Raw genomic sequence first — 21212 nt, forward strand, 5'->3', positions numbered from 1 at the left:
GCACCCTGGGTGAGATTTGATGGGTTAAGGGTCTCTGGGACTAAATGTCTTCTCTACTGATAGACAGACACTCTCACACAACCCAGCCCCAGGCCTGTCTCTGCGTGACGGAGCTAGAATGCAAGTCAAGTGTATTAATGGCAAAAACAACTAGCATCCCAGGCACAACAAATCAATTAACTTTCTTTAAAACAACAAAGGGTTAGCCTAATGCAGTGAAAATGATTACGTAAACAATACGCACATACATAAAAATGTGTCAACAAAATGCAAACAAAACACTTTTTCCTAGATAATCTAAAGGTTTTTTTTGTTGCTGTAATTATTGCAATTTGATGCTTGTGTCCTAAAAATATGGAGCTCTAAACTTGTATAGAAATGCTGGGTTTTTTGGGGTTTTTTTTTTTTTTGGCTCATGCAACAAACCTGGTCTGCAGAGCTAAAAGTCTGATCCCTCCTGGCACCTCTACCTGACAGCAGCCGAGCCTGTAAAAGCAGGGGGAGAGGGATGGGCACAGGCCCATTGGGCCATCTATGGCGCTGGTGGGTCTCTGCAGAACCCGGTCCTGCACGGCGCTGAGAGTAAACGGGTTTTCACCGTCGGTACCGGTCTCCTCAGACGGACACAGAGCCCACCCGCCCCGCCCCGCCCCGCCCCGCCCCTCCCCTCCCCTCCCCGTGTGGGGTGTGCGGCGTGCCCTGCCACCCCTCCTCTCTCCTCCGCTACTGCTCAGCCTCACCACTCTGTCCACTCTCCCCACTCTTCCCATTCCTTTATTTTTACATTTCTACAAGCCATACACTCAAGTATTGACTGCAAGGCAAAAAGAGAGTTGACTTTTAAGACAACATCAATAATTAATTCATACTCACTTCAGGCTTATATAACAAGAAATCGATAACGTCTTGCTTATCAAAAAATAGAAAAAAATATATAAAAACAAGAGGGCAGAGAGAAAGCCAACTGGGAATGCAAAAACAAGCAAATAAAATATACATGGCCCACAACTGATGAAGTGGGCAGGAGGCAACAAGAGCGGAAGTGATCAGAGGAGAAGAAAGTCTGATACAGGAGTACACAGGGAGATGGAGAGAGAGACAGGGCAAGAAAGAGACAGAAAGAGAGACAGAGACACAGAGAGAAAGAGAGACAGAGACAGAGAGAAAGAGAGACACAGAGAGAAAGAGAGAGACAGAGAGAAAAAGAGACAGAGACAGAGAGAGACAGGTAGAGAGGTAGAGAGAGAGGGACGGAGAAAGAAATGCAGAGAGAGGTGGAAGGGGGGTTTCCAACTGATTTTATGTGAATTTTGAATTGAAAAGCATAGTTTTTGCTCTTGGCTGAAAAGTTGGCATGGCTGAAAAGTTGGCATGGCGTTAAAGAGAAGATGCAATTAAGGGTAATGATTTTCTTATTCTTTTTGTTTTTTTGTTGTATTTTTGGTTGTATAATGATGACAAGGTGGGGATCCAAGTCACATGCTTCCACCATTCCAAAAAAATGGCAGCTGGCAGACCACGTTGCGTCTTCTTCAGAATATTCACATAACAGTAGATGATGTAAGCACACAGATTCACATTTAGATGGAAACATAACTAGAGATAGAGAGAGACAGGCAGAGGCAGAGGCAGAGAGAGAGAGAGAGAGAGAGAGAGAGAGAGAGAGAGAGAGAGAGAGAGAGAGATATGCAGGGAGGGTGAGACAGAGATAGAGAGAGAGGCAGCGAGAGAGGCAGCGAGAGAGGCAGCGAGAGAGGCAGCGAGAGAGGCAGCGAGAGAGGCAGCGAGAGAGGCGGCAGAGAGAGGCGGCAGAGAGAGAGAGGCAGAGAGAGAGAGGCAGAGAGAGAGAGGCAGAGAGGGAGAAAGGGACAGACAGGCAGAGAGGCAGAGAGAGAGGCAGAGAGAGAAAGAGATAGAGATGGATAGAGACAGACAGGCAGAGAGGCAGAGAGAGATAGAGAGAGATGGATAGAGACAGCGATAGACAGGCAGAGAGACAGAGATAGACAGGCAGAGAGGCAGAGAGAGACAGAGATAGACAGGCAGAGAGGCAGAGAGAGAGAGACAGAGGCAGAGAGGCAGAAAAAGACAGAGATAGACAGGCAGAGAGGCAGAGAGAGAGAGACAGAGGCAGAGAGGCAGAGAGAGAGGCAGAGAGAGCGAAAGGGGCAGACAGGCAGAAAGAGACAGAAGCAGGGAGGTGGTTCATGCACAACAGTCTCAGAAATCTGCATAAAGCAAACAGGCAAGGAAAGGGTAACAGGCCCAGAGGCTAAAAACAGGCATGGTTACAGACGCAGACGCATGCACTGCAGGCAGCCTAGCCTGGCTCGCAGATGCCCACTGATGTTCCAGCAGAGCTCTCTGACCAATGGAAAGAGGGTTGCAGGGGACTGCATTAGCGCTTTTGAGAGGACGTCTCGTCCTTGTGTAAGATCAGTGCTTCGCCTCTCTCCCACCAGCTAATGCTGCCCAGACCAGCTACTGGAACATACTGCTCCTCTGGATTAAACCGCATGAACCAGAATGCACTTCAACCAACGGACACGGCAAAAGCGGTTTTCAACACTGGCCATACATGTTTGTTGATTTTTTTTGGGGGGGGGGGGGTTTGGAGGGGGGAGGAAAAAAAAAGGAAAAAAAAGAAACAAAGTATAAAAAGAAGAGGGGAAACAGCCAGAGGAGTAAGGCCAATCTGCAGTCAAATCTGCAGTCAAATCTGCAGTCCCAAATGAAAATTCATTTAAAGTGAAAAATACTTCACCTTCCTTGAGCTGCAGCCAGTGTGTCCCGCCCGGTCAGAGGGATGCAATTGGCTGCAGTTAGGTACTGATGTCCAAAGGCAAAAGACTTCTGGTTCTACAGATACTCACTCTAAACCTGGGCACTTTGATATGGGGCAGAGTGAAAGAGCTAAAGTGAATTGCATTTTGAATTTTTCATATTGCACATATTGCAAGTTGAACCAAAAAAAAAATAGTATGCCCCCGTGTGTCTTTAGCATTTTCTTATTTTTCCCTTTTGATTACTAAAAGCATAGGACCAGAGTAAAGGGGGAGGTTAACCAATTCAACCTGAATGATGAAATAGAATGTTGCGCTATAACGCAATGAATTCCTGCAAACTAAAGAGCTTTTCTTTTTTTTTTTACAAAGCAATAATTCATTTTAGAATTTGAGTGATAACACACACAACTTCACTGTGTGAATACACGGTTGAGCTAAAAGATCTGAGGCAGGCAAATAAAGTGCGACAAAAACACATGTAAGTCAATTGGATCACAACCAATGCTTTTTGTGAGCAGTACCGAAATGATTTTGTACCCAGCTTCTACTGTTCACAGATTAAATCAAAGGCATATCTTTTCAATGTTAAATTGGGTGCTTTATAAGTTTTTTTTAAAGAAATAACCAGTCAATTGCAACTGTGAATTCCTGAAGGTGGTCTGTTTGCCCAGAGCTCAATCAACAGAATTTAACTGTATTTGGTTTACCCCAAGTGACGCCGTGTTTCTGATCGCTTGCTCACCATACAAACACACAAAGAACCTTCTTGTGCAGTGTTGCACATCAGTGTGTAATATAGTCCTATTTGGGAAACAACTAATGCCCTTAATAAGCTGATGAGAGTTGCTATACACATTTGCGCTATTCTGTTTTGGACATTTGATCAACACCCCTACATGGTCTACAGTCCAATTGCACTGAATGTTACTAAAGGCATACGGAAAGATGGATGCATTTTGTGCCAAGTTACGGTGTAATGATACAGAAAAAGGATATATTCTGTTTAGCCTGCTCAATGTATCTTTAAAAAGAGCTTGGTAGAATTGGCTGCTGCTCTTGCTAAGCCTTAGTCAGGCACAAATAGCATGCAAACTGGACCAAACATTAGCATGTAGCACTCATTGTGGAGAAGGGAGATAGACGACCAAATAAATAAATAAATAAATAAAAAGGAGATATGAATACAGCCAGTAAATCTGCTCGCTAACAGAAGCGATTGCAAAGCCTTCTCTTTCTCAACAATGGGCAAGTGAGGTGTACAGTATGTATGCCCTCCAAGGGCTGCAGGAGACCCGAGTAGAAGGATAGAAACACCCCAGTGTCTACAAGCGCCATGCCCAAAATGTATTCACCTAGAGATATGTACATGAATACACGTTCCTCCACACGCCACACGTGCGGTTCTGGGCCAGGCATTTAGACGGAACTTTGCGGAGAACTTTATGGCCCACATCTGGGGCCTGTCCTAAAGTCGGGCGCTCTTGCAGGTAGCCTAAAGGAGAGAACTTCAGGAAACAGGATGGAACCATTTCCAGCACTGCTCACTGCTCCTAGGTGCTCGAGAGTGGGGGGGGGGGTTGGGGAGGGGGCGGAGCATTGTCGGGGGGAGGCTTACCCGAAGCGAGGGCCGCTAGGGGCGGGGGCCCGGCCTCTCCGCCACTCTTCTGGCTCATGGCTGCAGTGTTGCTCTCTGTGGAGGACGGCAGCTGCAGCTCTTTGGGGAGAAGGTCATAGACAGACTCTGTGGAAAGAGGGAAGGAGAGGGCTTCACATAGTGCCTTTCAGCTCAGACAAGGCTATGTCACTCAACTGAGGACTTTTCTGTAGTTTGCGACGAGGCACGATTAAAAATGGACAAATTTCGACATTTAAATTGGAAAAAAGCAGGTAGTTGAAATGAAAAAAAATCCCTCAATCACCCCTACAAAGTAAACATTAGAACACTTTATTTCTTTATTTTTCCATGTTTTTAGACTAAGCCCATCCAGCCTCCCACTTTATAACCAAAGAGCATATGGCCCATATTTAACTCTAGCACAAAAGGACCCTTCATAAATCTCGCCCTGTTTTGGCTGAAGATCCAACCCGCGGCCCATCGTACGTCACTGGGACTGCCCATTGTCCTGGTCCTAGACCCCGGGCTGGAAAATACTCCTGACAGCTTAAAAAACAGGGCTTAGAAACATGAGCCTGGAAGCGCAAGACCTCAGCCCAGAAGCCAGCTCTGCCTCCATGACCTAATCTCTCCTGTTCCTGTGCCAAATCAGTTCTGTCTCTCACCGGGGCTTTGCCAGAGGGCAGGGAGTTATTTTAGGGAAAGACAGGGGGAGAGCATAGCGTGTCCATAAGTATCCATGTCCAGCATGCTGATGAACACTGGCCTGAAAAAAAAAAAAAGGTGGGGAGGGGGTGGGATTGCCTCTTTAAAACATCATTCAGACCATGGCACCGATCACACCGCCTCGCGCCATCCAGAAATGCAGAGAGGGCAAACCGCGCCAGCAGGATCCAATTAAAGAAGCCACATCCTCCCACCCAAATCTGTTGCCGCCGCTGACTGGAGAACATTCTAGAAGCTCCTGCACAGCTACGGAAAAATTCAACCATTCTGCAACGTAGACTTGTGCATCCTTTGGTTTTGCATCTTATTTTTTTCTGGTTTAGGATTATAAAGTGCCTGTGAATAAAAACCGGCCCCAATTGTCAGCTAATCTGTGAATTTTCACTTCACCCAAGCCCAGATCCAAGTATGGGCTATTTAGACCCATCACCTTGAGTTTCCAAGCCTCTAGTCATCCTCAAAAACATTTACTGCTTGAATGATTCAGATGCTGTATATTCTCCTTAGATAACTGCTGAGAAATGGCATATGTCAGTATATACAGTGAGTGAGAATGTTTGGGACAAATGATTTTTAATCAAACAACTTGCAATTGGTGCTCAGCTTTTACTAAAGGAGATTTTTTAAATACATTTTGTTTCACTGTGTAGAAATCACAGCACAAACTGCCCAAGATCCAAAGCATCTGTGAAACATGGCAGTGGGGGTGTTATGGTTTGGACATGTATGGCTCACTTTGTTGATCATAGAATTAATTCTGAAGTGTACAGAAACATCATCTACTCAAGATCAAGCAAATACCGCCCAAGCTGATGGAAGGCACTTCATCCTACAGCAGGACAATGATCCCAAACATACAGCTAAAGCAACAAATTATTTTTGTTCAAAACCAAACCTGGAGAATTCCTGAATGGCCATGTCAGTCACCCAATTTGAATCCTATTGAACATGCATAGGCTAAAGAAAAAACGTAAGGCAACTAAGCCTCCAAAACAAGCAGGAGTTGAAGACGACTGCAGTACAGGCCTGGCAGAGCATCACCAGAGAAGATACTCAGCACTTGGTGACGTCTATGATCACAGGCAATGCATGCAAAGAATTGGGATACAATGGGCTCGGGGAAACACAATGCTCTCACCGCGGTCTAGTAGTTTTGGGGTACAAACCGACAACAGCACGCACACTTACCGACCTACAGCACAGAGCCTGCCTACTGTTCCGATTGGCTGCCACCCCTTTGATTCTCTGGAACCGACACGCCATTTCATACGACTCCCTGCGCTGTGACGCTGTTCACTTCTCAAAAATCCCCATGCCGCCTTTCCTAACAGAGTAATTGCCTCACCGTTCCTACGAGCGTTCAAGACATACACACTTGTCCATGCGTGTATGTCTGCGCGCGCGTGCGCGCGCGAGTGTGTGTGTGACAGCGAGCGGGAGCGAGAGCCATCCTGCCCATATCCCCCTTCCTTCAGGACGTGAGCACATGCAGGGAACACGTGCGGCCAGAGCAGGCCCTTTCCGGAAAACACACTGCCAACCACACGGACAGAAAAAATGTGCTGTTCCACTCCGGAGAGCACTGCCGTGCAATGAGAGGCCGGCCTGTTCCAAAGCGCTCCCACAAACGCAGCCACGCCTCCGCCCTCGAACCTTCTCCACCCACTCAAAACATAGCACAGTGCTAGCTTTTCATGCTCAGCCACACCGCTGCCTTTCTCAAACAAAGCGACCGAAAACAGCTAGTAAATACAGACGGCTAGCTTTGATAAAAATACTATTACAGAAAAAAAAACTTTTTGGATTAAAAATTATTACAACAAATAATAATGGGGCAAAATAAATGTAGGATGCATAGCTTAATTTAAAAAAAAACCTTTTACGTCCCTTAAAAGGCCCCAGGGGTGGATGGCAGTGATGATAAAGGAAGCGTGACTTCCAACGCCTGCTATGTATATTGCAAATAAAAAGCTGCTAGTAAATTCAATGATTGTTACTCCACCCTTCTTGTTTACCCTATCAACGTGGTCCTCGTTTTTTCTGTCAACTGGTCAAGCAGGTTAGTACAGGCACCGCAAAAGTACTTGGGGGGAGGTGTAATTGTTTTGATACCATCAACCAATCACACAGAAAAGAACTTGCTAGACGTGTGCTTTTTAACAAGAAGAAAATGTGAGTTGGCAAATGCTAGCCTTCGGCCGAAAGGCTAGATACGGGCTGATGATTTCCATAGAAACCTGGCAAGATGTGCCTCTGGAAAGTCTATTGTTTTTTTTATTTTTTTTCCCCACAGGGGCAGTCCTTAGATCATCGGTGACATCTCCTTTTTCAATGGGCTGCTTCACCTCAATCACAGAACTTTCCATTACCAAGGGCAGTTTAGAATGAAAACACTAAATAAAGAATGTGTAATTATGAGAATGGGTCAATCATTTTCCCCCACAAACTGCCCACTGGCTTTCCATTTGGTGCCCATACCATATTCACATGTAACCCAAGGTCTTAGCCTCCCGAACTAACGCATTTAGAGAAATGCTATTAATGTGCAACGACCCGGTCAAATAAACTAGGTAAATGAATCAAATTAGCTGCACTTAAGCACAGTTAGCATTTTGACTATCCACAACCTTGCAAGATCTCGCACAGCACCGACTAACACTGCTCCGGGTATGGGTGCTACCCTCTCCGGGTATGGGTGCTACCCTCTCCATACAGGCCGTATGTTTGACTAAACAAAATAAACCGCACAGGCCACTCTGCCATCATTTTCCTACCTGCAAACCCGAATCCTATTACGCAGTCCCCCATTCAACCCCCGGGCACGTGCCTGGTCCGTGACCTGTTTTTTTTTTTTTTTTTAATGGGCAAGTTTGGCGGGGGGGCGGGGCAGGCTGCCACTTGAGAGCTCGCTGTCCATCACGTGCCCCTGGCCAATGAATGTTTAATGACACACCTCTTCATGGAATTAGATGCCTGTCGACAACGTTCCACCCACGAGCACACCAGCAGGCTTAGACAAACAGCTCCACAGAAACACAAACAAACACAACCACCCGCACCCCATGTCCCCTTCTCCCCAGAGCAGACCTGTTTTCACAGAAACGGGTCATTATGCCAGGTAATTCTAATCAAAATAAAAACAGAACTGTACACCTGACTGGAGATCTGACCAAACCACCAACAAAATGCTGACTGCCAAGAAAGGCTTTTGAAAGTGGAATTGACACACGACCATAACTTAATAACATTTAGGGTGCATTACCAGGGGATCAACGGTGGTTATGCAGGGTGCATCAACCTTAACACGTAAGTGCACACAAAGATCTGTTCGGCAATTCTTTTTATGACTGAAACCATTTGTTTCAATGCAAATGTACCCATTCTAGAATACATATTAAATTCAAAACCCATGCAAAAAATAAATAAAGAAATAACCAAGCACAACCATGCCCCTGACACGCCCACTCTAAGCAGCAACATTTGACAAAAATACAGTGAGTTTTTCTGGCCCAACCTCAAAAAAGACATTTAGGCAATTAACCTACTGCTCAACGGCAGAAAGAACCTTCTTTTCAACGGCACATAGGGGCCTTTGCATAGACAAACCCATGCCTCCCCACGTTTCCTCTGCATATGAAGCACTGCTGCTACTCACTGTTCTAGCACAGGAGGATGCTATATTGTAGCACCAAGCACACGCTTCACTTTAGAACTTTGTTTGGTTCAGTTTCTAAAAACTCCCCGGCTGGAGCAAAATTACTGTGCCACCGCGTGGTTGCACAAGACGAACCACTGAACAGGGCAGCTTCTTATGCGGATGGCTGACAGACGTTTAGCAGCTCTCCCCAGAGTACCAGAAAGAGGTGGACTAAAAACACAGAATAACTATTTTAAAAAGTGTTTTTCGTTCTTTCTGAAAGTAGGTCTAAGGAAAAGAAACATCATGCCACCAGCTTCAAGCTGCCCGCTCTCATGAGACTAAAGACTATTGCATTTGAGAGTCGCTCAGCCTCTGTACAGATAAAAAGGGACATTAAATGCATCTATTTTAATACATTTAACAGTGTCAAAACATCTGTAGTCTATTAATAATTAAAAGCCTCAAAATGAAACCTATTCGTGAGTCAAAGCCTCTCCTCTCCTCTCCTCTCCTCTCCTCAGAAACAGCCTACAAGCAATGCAACAAGAGCACAACACTCCCCACATATTCAAAACATATTCAAAGCACTGCATCAATTTGCATGAGGACTGTTTTCATCCCTGCGCGCCCTAAGGATCATTTATACTCATACTTTTACCTATATGCCCTTTCACAGGCACAGGCACAGGCACAGGCACAGGCACAGGCACAGGCACAGGCACAGGCACAGGCACAGGCACAGCTTGATGAGTGCGCTTGTGCTCCTGCTTGTGTGAGGAGCTGGACTGAATGCACCATGATCAACAGCCAGAAACTGCGGGAATGTGCAGGCTAATGCTCAATGCAACAACCACTGGCCCCCAGACGTCCGTGCAATTAACCTCAATGGGTTCTGAAAAGTCACAGCAGTTTGGTCAGTGTTGGAAAAATTGCACCCAAGTTGGTTGCGGGGGGTGGTAGGCAGAGCAAAGAGAACAGCTGAGAAGAGTTTCAGGCAAAGATATATTCTGAGTAGAGATGTGCATCAATGTAGTTGCGAGGAAAAAGCATGGAAGGAACCAAAACCCTACTCTCAAAAAATGACTGGTGGGCTCCATGCCAGAAAACCTTGTGGTTTTGTCACTTTGCTAAAAGAACCGTGTCAAGCATTGTCAATGAAGCATAAGAGTGTGATTATGTGTAGGTATGAGTGTGCTGCACCATAAGAGTGTGTTCATCTTCGTCATATGACAGAGAATGTCTAGTTATGATGAGTAAGTGTAGCTATGAGTGTGTTCATATGCACGCGCATCCAACAAATGAGAGCGAGTGTTGGGAGTGTAAGGGAGGCAGGAGCAATTGTTATGGAATTCCTGTTGTTTACAGAACACAAGCCAGCTCCAAGTGTATGGAACCATACATACACACACCAAAAAATAAATAAATAAATAAAAACCTCAAATACTTTCTCTTTCTTTCTCTCACACACACACATGCACACCGTGGGGGGCTGCCTGGGGCACTCATGATGCGACACTGTCGATACACCTCACCCAGTCACCAATTCACCCCCAATTCGGCATTAGCAGAGGCGTGCGACTTTAACAAGGCATTCCATGCGCCCACCACAGGCATTTAGACCGCTGGTGGGAAACGGCTTTTCTATTGGACCAGACCAACGGCCCAGCTCAGCTGCCTGCGCGTCACCGACCCGCCTACGGACAGATGCCCATTCTCCCACCTCCACAAACACCAGAGCCAGCTCTGAGAGCAACACAATAAGAGCACAGGACTGCACCATATCAACAGCATACAGAGTGGGACCGCAAAAGGCACTAGGTGTTATTGACTTAAACAGCGCAGAAATATACCACTCGAAAGGGTATATTATATACAACAGCAGCAAGGCACTCCCAGTGGAGTTACTGGCTATGTTCAGACGGCTCAATATGAACACTGGTGCCAAAAGAACACTTCACAAATCCGTGCGCTTTAGCATGTCTACAGCCAATTCACAAGTGTTTTATTCAAGCGCTCTCTGTTGGCACTGGTGAGAAGTGTATTGGATTAAGCAGATGTAATAACTGGCCTTAATAACTCATAATTGGCAGAGCTATTTCTGCCCCAAGGCATTCTTGGCACAGGAGTGGAGGAGGCGGAGTGAGTGTGTGTGTGTGTGTGTGTGTGTCCAGGAGTGCGAAGCTCTGCCCTCACTTGACCTGGTCAGTGACCTCTGTGTCAGTGCAGCCTCCGTGCCAGGCCTGTCCGTCAGCGCCGTCTCAGACCACACCTTCAGAGTATTCACCAGGTAAAGAGGATTTAGCCTGCAATCTAATTAAGGCTTTAGCATTAGTCTGCAGCCCATTCATTAGAAACGTCCAGAACAATGCTCAGCCCTATCAAACAAGCAGACCGGCCCTGACGGCAATCACCACTATCTGATAGAAACAGCCAAGTGATGAACGGGAGCGATCCTAAATGACAGCTTATAAACAGCAAGCAGGCAAAGACCTGCTAGGACTCATCTACTCCAAAACATACACACCTATGAACACCGCATTAAACAGCCTGGAGGACGAGGGGCCCGTCAACAGAATGTAAGCAGTCATTAGCCAGCTTCCGGGCCCCAGTGTACACCAGCGAGGACACAAGCAGAGCGGTTTTTTTTTTTGGTTTTTTTACAGACTTGCGTATTTCACCACTAAATGAAACCTGAATGGATCAACCCCCAAGGAACATTAACAATTCATTAGACAAACTTCACTGCTCATTTTAAGTACCTAATAATGCAAATCCACTTTAAAAATCTGGTGAAATGACTGAACGAGTAAATGGGCAGACTTTAGACGTTTAGAAATCCATCGGCAAATTGACTAACATGCATCTGACAATGATTCACTCAGTTTGCCAAAGGAATTGTTAACGTTCCTTGGGGGTTGAAAGCGCTGATCCATCCCGCTTTCATTCAGAGGTCAAAAAACACAAGTCAAAAAAGCAACATGGCTTCCGGCAGTTGAAGCAAAGGTACAATTAGCCGGAGAGCCGGCGACCGTGAGAGAGAAACGCATCTTCCACAACGTGTGCCACTGCCACTGGCCCACACCTACAACCCCACTGGGTGAAATCTCAGGTGAGTCAGGGCAAAGGCATGAACGGAGCAGGAAGTGGTAATTGCGCAAGGGGACGCGGCACACAGCCCAGGGCGTGCGGGGGTGACGGAGACGCGGGGCGGCTTTACCGGGAATCCCTCAGCACAGAGGACCTTGCAAATCTGGATCAGGCGGAGAGAGCCAGACCGCAGTGTGCGTGTGTCTGGGGGGTGCGTCACACAGGACCCCCGGTGACGCAGGTAGAGCTCGAGGGCCTTGAACAGGTCAAATTAAGGGTGAAAGAGTCCCGACACATCCTGCAAGGTCCTCGTCCTGACCCGTCTTTTTCAGCGAGCGACTCTGGCCTCGTTGGGGGTGTAAGGTGAGGGACAGGCTAAGCACTCAGACAAGTGTTCTTAGAGAGAGTACTGAGCCTTTCAAAGAAGACGAGCTGAAAGACAGACAGACAGACAGTCACAGGCAGACGGATATGCAGCAAACCCCCTCCGAAAGAGACAAACTGCACAAGTGGACCACCCGGTCAGCCGCAGCACCACTAGTCCTGGGTGCAAAAATAAACCCCCAAAGGAACCTGGGTCGCCATAGCCCAGAGCCACTACCAGCACCCCAGGTAGAGACTCCCGTCTGAATGGAGACCATTTGGCAGGACGCCATCCCTTCTGAATAACGTCCAAGCAGACAACCCTGCCAGGCACACAGCCAGCCGCTGGGCTTCACTGCCCCTTACGCCAAAACCCTCCGCGACATCGGAGGACAGACGCCTGGCTGCTCAGTAAAGCAGCCATGGAGGAAATGAAAAAACGGCAATAAAACAAAGCCAAAGAAAAGAAAGAGATCACACATGTCAACAGTGCCTTATCACAAGGCATTCTGCCAAGAAATAAGGTAAAATATTGAGAGCAAAAGAAAAACTGTTGCAGGACCATAATCCATAAACGGGCAATTTTAAGAAAGTGGCAGAACAGGAAACAGAACAGTCTAATTTATGATAATGTACCGTACACATTAAAAAGCAAGAGTCTGAAGAAAAAGAGAGGCAAAACCTTGAGAAATTATACAATTTGAGTAGTAACTGCTTAGCAAGGGTTTCAGAAGCATATGAACACCTTAACCCCTGCCCTCAAGAAAAAAGTCAATTATACAGACAGGCTGTATTTCAGATTACATTTGGAAAAAAAGGTAGAGCCTATGTCTTGTGTAATTCTACCTCTTAAATTTAAACAAAGTCAGCTGCTGATGTGCAAACAATGAGAGATTGGCCTAATTATTTGAGTGGAAATTACACGAGTTCTCTTTCGGTCAGGGCCAGCTCATATAATGAAAATGGATTCATGGCAGCCATCATTTATGGGAAAATAAAGGGGCGTGGACTACTTTGGTTTACAGGATGGCGCACAGGGGATCGGAATTTCACGGTTTGAGCAAGTTCACCCATATTGTGTGCTTTCCCCATGTTAACTCTGTGCCAATCACAGTGTGCTGCAAGCAAAACATATTTAAGAACCTGTCTGGTGTGGTCTCTTCCCCGCCCCATTTTGTCCCAAGTTGTTACACTTGAGTCGACAGAGCATTTATCACCTTGAGCAACAAGTGTTCATCAGCAGACATCGGTTGACTTGCCTACCACTGTCAGGACAGCAGAATCCCTCCCCCTATTTGACTAAAAACACACCTTTTCAAACTGTACCTTAGTCCTCCCTCCTGATTCTCTCCCCCCCTTTCTGATATCCCTATCCCTCTTGTCTAACCCCCCCAAAAAAAAAAAAAAAAATAGCACTTATGATGACTATATGTTTAGAACAACACTTCATGAGTATTTTACTAGTTATGGATGTGATGCTTTAACTTGTGGAAGAACCTATGCACTTGTAAGTCGCTTTGGATTAAAAGCATCTGCTAAATGACAAAAATGTAATGTAAATGTAGACAGGAGACCCACAAATGCAATGCTTCACCAAAACTACTGTACTTAACGAATGGACATCCCGGGCCTACACTTCCCAGAATGCCCTTCCTAATGGCTCCCCTTCTCCTTTACATTGCCTCTCCTGCACCAGTGATGATGAAATGCATATTTGTAGAAAATGTCTGAAGGTTTGCGCCACGTCATTACCAGACAGAGTGTGCAATACATAATGACATGCATAAAGGCCTCAAAGTGCACGGCAGGCATACTGAACATAGCATCACATTTTGTGAGCTCCATCTCTTCTTAGGTGCAGCCAATGGCATGCAGAACGCCCATTCTAACACCCACACACTGAGGCGACGGGAGAGAGGGCCGCTGCTGCCGCCGTCTCTGGCCAGGCAGGGGCAGGTGACCCAGCCCTCCAGGGCAGCCCGGAAGGCGTGAGGGAAGTTATGCAAAGCGGCAGGCAGCGGGGGAGAAAACGGGGCCGACGGCCCGGGGCAAGGGGGCCGAGGCATCGCCGGAGGAGAGAGGGCGTCAGGGCCGCGGATGCAGGGGCCGCGACAACGCGCTCACCTGTGGACTGCCGTGGCCAACAGACGGTCAGAAACATCTGGCAAAGCCACGATTAAGTCGTTAAAAAGGAGGGAGGACACGCACGACAGCAATTCTGTTCGGCTAAAGGACAAAGACGGCAAGGAAGACAGGATGCCTCCCTTATTACAGTCCGTGGTGTCACTGTGGTCATGTGACGGCAAAAACTATACAAAACTACAAAGCACCTTCACCGGCTCAGCAGCAGCTCATCCTGAGCAAATATCCTGTGAGATACGCAAATAATCCCAGCAGTCTTTTTCTGTACCGGGAAATATAGTGTAGAATAAAACTAGCTGCAGATGAAACAAGAACATTACAATCAATCAATCAATCAATAAACGGACAGGTCCGATTTAAAGTGGCAGTTTACCAAAAAATGAAATGAAAGAAGGTTTCCTCTATTCATCCAGATAGTTTAGCCAAGATGTGAAAACGATTTGTAGATTTCACAACTTTTAGGCGCTGTTCACCATGATATCATGGACATCTATGGAACGCCCCATTTCTGGAAATCAATGCACCGGAAAGTTGCATGTGATAACTCAACAGCAACGTCTTTTTCTAAATATAATGCCACAGCTTGAAACATAAACAGCTTGGAATTCAGAAATACTTATTTTATAACCGGAACTGACCAACTGTGTCTGCGAAGCACACCAGTACTCCAGGGAACAGTGCCTGACAGCAGTTAATTTGTCTTCAGTTCTTAAACTGAACACCACATCCTTATAGATGACATCATACTGGCTGAGAACGCAGAAGACACACCTCTCTGACACATGCAACACAACGTTGCTCAAAGACACATTCGTGTAACAAGACACCAGTTACATAAATTGAGGTTTCATCATACTTTACCTTTCCCACGTACAGGAAACCCTTCCAAAAAATGCCTGCCATGCTTAGGCATTTTGCCATCATGTTCAAAAGAACGCTAGAACAGGCAAAATAGAAAGCACTATCAACCACACTAATTAGCATGTCTTCACTCGCTAGTCAATGTCAATACCATGCCAATGCCAATAACTGTTGATGTCTCAGATTCCTGAATTGCACCAGCCTGCAATTCAGCCAAACAAGAAACTCCTTGTGTGGTTCTTTAAATGGAGAAAACGCTGCTCCGTACACAGTAGAGAAATAATGTGTTGTGCATGCCTTGAATGAAATGAGCGGGTCACATGACCCAGCTGGGAGACACAGAGCCAGAGGGCTCAGCAGAGTGCCACTTGGTAAAGGCACAAGCATTCACTTCAAAGTTATTCATCTGTTACCTTTGGGACTGAATACTGACCCCAACACCTCTTTCACAGCACACACCCTGATACCTGTCACTCTCACACTCTCTCACACTCTCTCACACTCTCTCACACTCTCTCACACTCTCTCACACTCTCTCACACTCTCTCACACTCTCTCACACTCTCTCACACTCTCTCACACTCTCACACACTCTCTCACACTCTCACACACTCTCACACACTCTCACACACTCTCACACACTCTCACACACTCTCACACACTCTCACACACACACACTTTCAGAAGCAATAATTTGAAATAGGCCCATTTCTATCTGCCCTTGGAGAAAAAGAAACAAAACACACTGAACTCAGGAAGACACATCTGATTCAGGAGGTTTGCAAGAAGTCTATAATTATGAAATTGAAAATTGGGGCTTGAAAAACATGGGAAAGAGCTGGTGTCAATACACAGCTCTCACATGAAATGAACCCACTGTGGAATGTGGGCTGAGAAAACAGTAAATGAAAGAGCTAATTTCTTTTAAATTTAAGCCTTTCTAAGTCCACCCTAATCCTAAAGGTTAAGAAGAAGGGTTTCACTAATCCCCACCCCCTGCTTTTCAGTGCACATGCTTATAGATGGGTGTGTGTGTGTGCGCGTGTGTGTGTGTATGCATGTCCGTGTGTATGAGTGTGCGCATGCATGTACAGTGACCAACCTCATCAGTCACAGAGCAGTCAGTCACAATTTACATAAACAGACTGATTATGAGCCCTTGTCTCAGAGCATTCAGCAGCTGAGAATAACCTAGGTACAGACTACAGTCTCCTATCCCCAACTATAGTGAGGAAAGTCAAATATCAGGCAGTTCTAGGGCATGAGAACAGAATCTATAAAACGCCAGGCACTAAAATAATGCAAAGCAAAGTTATACAAAGTCAAGATCATTAGAACACAGCTATACATTCCCTCGAGGAGATTAAACGCAGCACAGGAATCAATGTACACAGGCTTCAGTGAAAAACGGTCATGGGGGAATCTGGAATGAAAGAACTCTGCAAGGAACAGCAAGTCGCTTTCAACACTGCTGACAATGAAGCATCTCTGCTTATTTACAGCACAGATCTGCTTTTGTATTCAGGCATGCTCACAGTGTGCACAGTGTAAGGCTTCCTGAATAAGGGAATTATTATTCTTATGCCTTATGACATAAGAACAATAACATCATCGTGTGGTCCAAAGACACGCCTCCACACACACACAATCCTTTTTGAAAAACCCTTGGAGCAATGATAATAAGAAAACTGTTGTTATAACTATTGGCATTCTTGTTTGACATTACTATTACAGCTATAAGTCACTATTATTATATTTTCAGTGCCCCAGAAAAGTCAAGTCTTTAGACCTCTACATTAGCATGACTGAGGCACCATCAGGATGTGAATAGGGCTGCAGGCTCCACTGTCACTGGAGTTATCCCACACCCTCAAATCATTCATTACACTGGAGAATGTCTATTCGAAACAACGTGACACCCTAAAAATAAACATATGCAGCATCCCCGGGGTCTCCCGGCAGAGGGGGAAGCTGGTCACGCTCCAACCCCCAGAGCGATGCCATGTGACCGTCTCTGATTCGCGGTCAGGGTGTGAAAGGGGGAGGGGTTAAGAGAACATCTGCATGAGGAAAAACAGCAGCAGAAAATCCAGTGTGGCCACACGCACTATGGGGGAAACCTGATCCACAGCAATGAGCTCCAGTGTGGCCAGACTCACTATGGGGGAAACCTGATTCACAGCGATGTTCCCCAGTGTGGCCAGACTCACTATGGGGGAAACCTGATCCACAGCAATGAGCTCCAGTGTGGCCACACTCACTATGGGGGAAACCTGATCCACAGCGATCTGCTCCAGTGTGGCCAGACTCACTATGGGGGAAACCTGATCCACAGCGATGTGCCCCAGTGTGGCCACACTCACTATGGGGGAAACCTGATCCACAGCGATGTGCCCCAGTGTGGCCAGACTCACTATGGGGGAAACCTGATCCACAGCGATGTGCTCCAGTGTGGCCACACTCACTATGGGGGAAACCTGATCCACAGCGATCTGCTCCAGTGTGGCCACACTCACTATGGGGGAAACCTGATCCACAGCGATCTGCTCCAGTGTGGCCAGACTCACTATGGGGGAAACCTGATCCACAGCGATGTGCCCCAGTGTGGCCACACTCACTATGGGGGAAACCTGATCCACAGCGATGTGCCCCAGTGTGGCCAGACTCACTATGGGGGAAACCTGATCCACAGCGATGTGCTCCAGTGTGGCCACACTCACTATGGGGGAAACCTGATCCACAGCGATCTGCTCCAGTGTGGCCAGACTCACTATGGGGGAAACCTGATCCACAGCGATCTGCTCCAGTGTGGCCAGACTCACTATGGGGGAAACCTGATCCACAGCAATGAGCTCCAGTGTGGCCACACTCACTATGGAGGAAACCTGCAGTCAACCTTAATTCCAAAGTAAGCTTTTACTGTAACGTCTCCTTAAAAAAAAAATCATGTAAACTTTCACACCTGCAATAAAAGTGCAATCTGAATGATCAGAAGGAGCAGTAGATGCATACACTATCAGGTTGGAATCGGGGCATCCTGTGTTGTGTATTGATGGCACGCAAGGAGCGTGTCTTTGACCGTATGTGGAATTACCTGTGGGATCCTGTTATGCTTCGATTACTCCTGATTTTGTATGATTTTGTTTGCGTTTGGTATGATTGTAAACACACACACGTAAACTGAGAACACACGTCTGCTGGACTGAACTGCTTTCAGGTGTGGCACTGCAAGGCCATTACAGCTGTTGTTACAACTTCACCCCGGAATTACATGCACCTTTGACAAGCATTCATCTAAAAAAAATATATTCATGAATAACTTCCATGTGAAAGATGAGCATTCAATAACATATTTCATACAAACGGAATGCATTGTATAAAGCAGGATGTGGTTTTTATTTCAAATCCCCCCCCGACATCCAAACATAGCCTACGGTGTGCCAAAAAGAGTCTACAGGGCTGGACTCTACACCCAAAGGAAACGCAAACGAGAAGTGCCTCCGAAAGCTAATCCTCCAAAATTAATAAACAAATAAATCTGGTCCTTCCTGTTAAAAATGCTCCAATCAAATCCACTCTGGACAAAGGCTCCCTGTGAACCTCAGATTACATTTCTGTAAACTGCCAGTTGCACAAGAAATGCACAATCAAGGTTAGTTTACAGCTTTTGGGTCGGATGATGCAGTAACATAATTCCTGTCGCTGAATGCCAAAGGCACACTCTACGTCACTCCATCCTGGGTTTTCCCACTTGCTCAATCAGGAGGAGGGCAGGCGGGGGCGGGATTTTTGCGGTCTGCTCATGGAAAAGCAGTTCCAGTCAGAAGCCAGTAAAACTGAAAGTGATAAAACCATCCTAAACGAGCCATTTGCCATTTTGTGTGGTACAGCTGTGCTGCATCGCTGCCTGCCCTCACTGGTAAGGCTGCTTTTTGATGACCAGGGAACACTGCATGGTACTCAAAGTCTCTGTGAGAGAGGGGGGGGGGGTTCATAGTGGCTTTTTGAAGGATTCCTCCATCATGGCCACCTCACAGTGCCTTTCATTACATTAAATTAATGGTATTTGGCAGACGCTTTTATCCAGAGCAACGTACAGTTGATTAGACTAAGCAGGAGACAATCCTCCCCTGGAGCAATGCAGGGTTAAGGGCCTTGCTCAAGGGCCCAACGGCTATGCGGATCTTATTGTGACTACACCAGGGATCGAACCACCGACCGTTATGTACCTTACTACACTACAGGCCACCCATTCTATACCAAACTCATTCAAATGACCATAAACACAGTCCCCACTGAGTCACATGACCAGAGCCATGTCATGTCAAGTGGAGAGCAGAGCTCCCAGTGCTTCCATCACAAAAAATAAAGACCTAACCAGGAGCACCTGACCATGCCCCTACTCCCAACACAAGTGGGGGAATAAAACCCACTGTCCAGAACCCAGTCCTGCCCAGAATGCCAGTGCCAGCTATCTGGCCTAGAATCGGCAGGGCATTCCTTGCCTCAACGAAAGACCTTGAGCCTGAACTTCCACCATGTTCCACTGCTGATTCGAACAGTCAAAAGTCCTCAGACCTGTTTTTAATACTATGAGTGGAATTGTACGATTCCCTCACCTCTTGCTAAGAACATATTGCACATTTTTTAGCCTCATTAAAACCCTCGTTTCACAGTCCCATCTTGCCCGATCTGCTGGCCCAGGGACATTTCCCCTCCGCAGCTTTTGGCAAGAACAGCAGATGGTTCATTTATGTAGCAATTACTCTGGCCTTTTCAACACTCACTTGCGTCAGCCAGGTGAGCAGTTTGCATAGTGAAATAAAAGGACAAGAACACAGCCTCTTAAAATCACCATCTGCCTGACACAGGCCTGAAGCCAGGCTCTGCATGTGACAGCGACCTCCACCAACAGAAACTGCCCTTTCCCTATCTCACCTGGCTTCTTGGGTCTGCACTGGTTGCAGGTTGTGTGGTGCAAATGCAAAGCAGCAAACAGGCTCTACAGGATAAAGGATGACTGCCCCTGTTCTAATAAGATAAAAAAATACCATGTTAGTTTCCAGTCAAAAAGTCCCTTCGATGATGTTACTACTGCATGGTGTTTCACCAGTTCTCAGACATACATGGGTCAGGCAGTAAGAGCAGTCGTCTGGCAGTCGGAGGGTTGCCGGTTCGATCCCCCGCCCGGGCTGTGTCAAAGTGTCCCTGAGCAAGACACCTAACCCTCAATTGCTCCTGACGAGCTGGTCGGCGCCTTGCATGTGTGTGTATGAATGGGTGAATGAGAAGCATCAATTGTACAGTGCTTTGGATAAAGGCGCTATATAAATGCCAACCATTTACCATTTGTTCCACCAGGTCCGTCAGAAACAAGCACATTCTGATCTGGAAGAAAAAGCAGAAATCTTAGCAGGCCATCCCGCACTGTGACTACAAACCAACAACGAGAAACTCTTCTGCCTGATGGGATGTTGTGAGGCCATAAATCCCCTTCTTTGTGATTGCGATTGACAGCAGCACAAAATTACAACAATCAGACTCATAAATAAGCTGTTCAATCCACCTTTACCTTTCCCACAGGAACACAAGCCAACTGCCAATAAAAAGAGAAGCAGAGAAATGCAACCTATCTCCCAGGAATCCCTTCGAGACCAAAATAAACACCAAGCCCAAATGCAGAATCTGCAATCTTTGCATCCAAAGTGATGCAAAATCAATAATTTCTACAGGTAAAAAACAGAGTGTAATAAAATTCTTTCCTTCACAGGCAGTGATAATTTTTTTTATTGCCGGCAAACATTTTCTTCGCCCTCTTTAAACAGATTAACCTAATTAGAAAAAATAAATTAAGGGGCATAACAGATGAAGCACTTAAGCTGTTTACACACCTGCCCTTGTAAAACATAATTGAAGGCCCTTTACCTATAGGGCTAGAGGCTGACTGTCAGAAAGACTGAAGGAGTGGAATCGAATTCAACTTGGCCTGTGT

General features: G+C 46.3%; 1 protein-coding gene across 1 annotated transcript in view; it reads right to left on the minus strand.

Moving 5' to 3' along the window:
* LOC133130566 (nuclear factor of activated T-cells 5-like) overlaps positions 1-21212 on the minus strand; it is a 50597-nt gene that overhangs the window by 25493 nt on the left and 3892 nt on the right. Inside the window, exons 2-3 of the mRNA XM_061245230.1 lie at positions 20567-20608; positions 4402-4527 (exon numbers count right to left, since the gene is read on the minus strand). Coding sequence (XP_061101214.1) covers positions 4402-4527; positions 20567-20608 — 168 coding nt within the window. The remainder of the gene's footprint in view (positions 1-4401; positions 4528-20566; positions 20609-21212) is intronic.

The sequence above is a fragment of the Conger conger genome, chromosome 6 (genome assembly GCF_963514075.1).
Source record: "Conger conger chromosome 6, fConCon1.1, whole genome shotgun sequence".
Classification (NCBI taxonomy): Eukaryota; Metazoa; Chordata; class Actinopteri; order Anguilliformes; family Congridae; genus Conger; species Conger conger.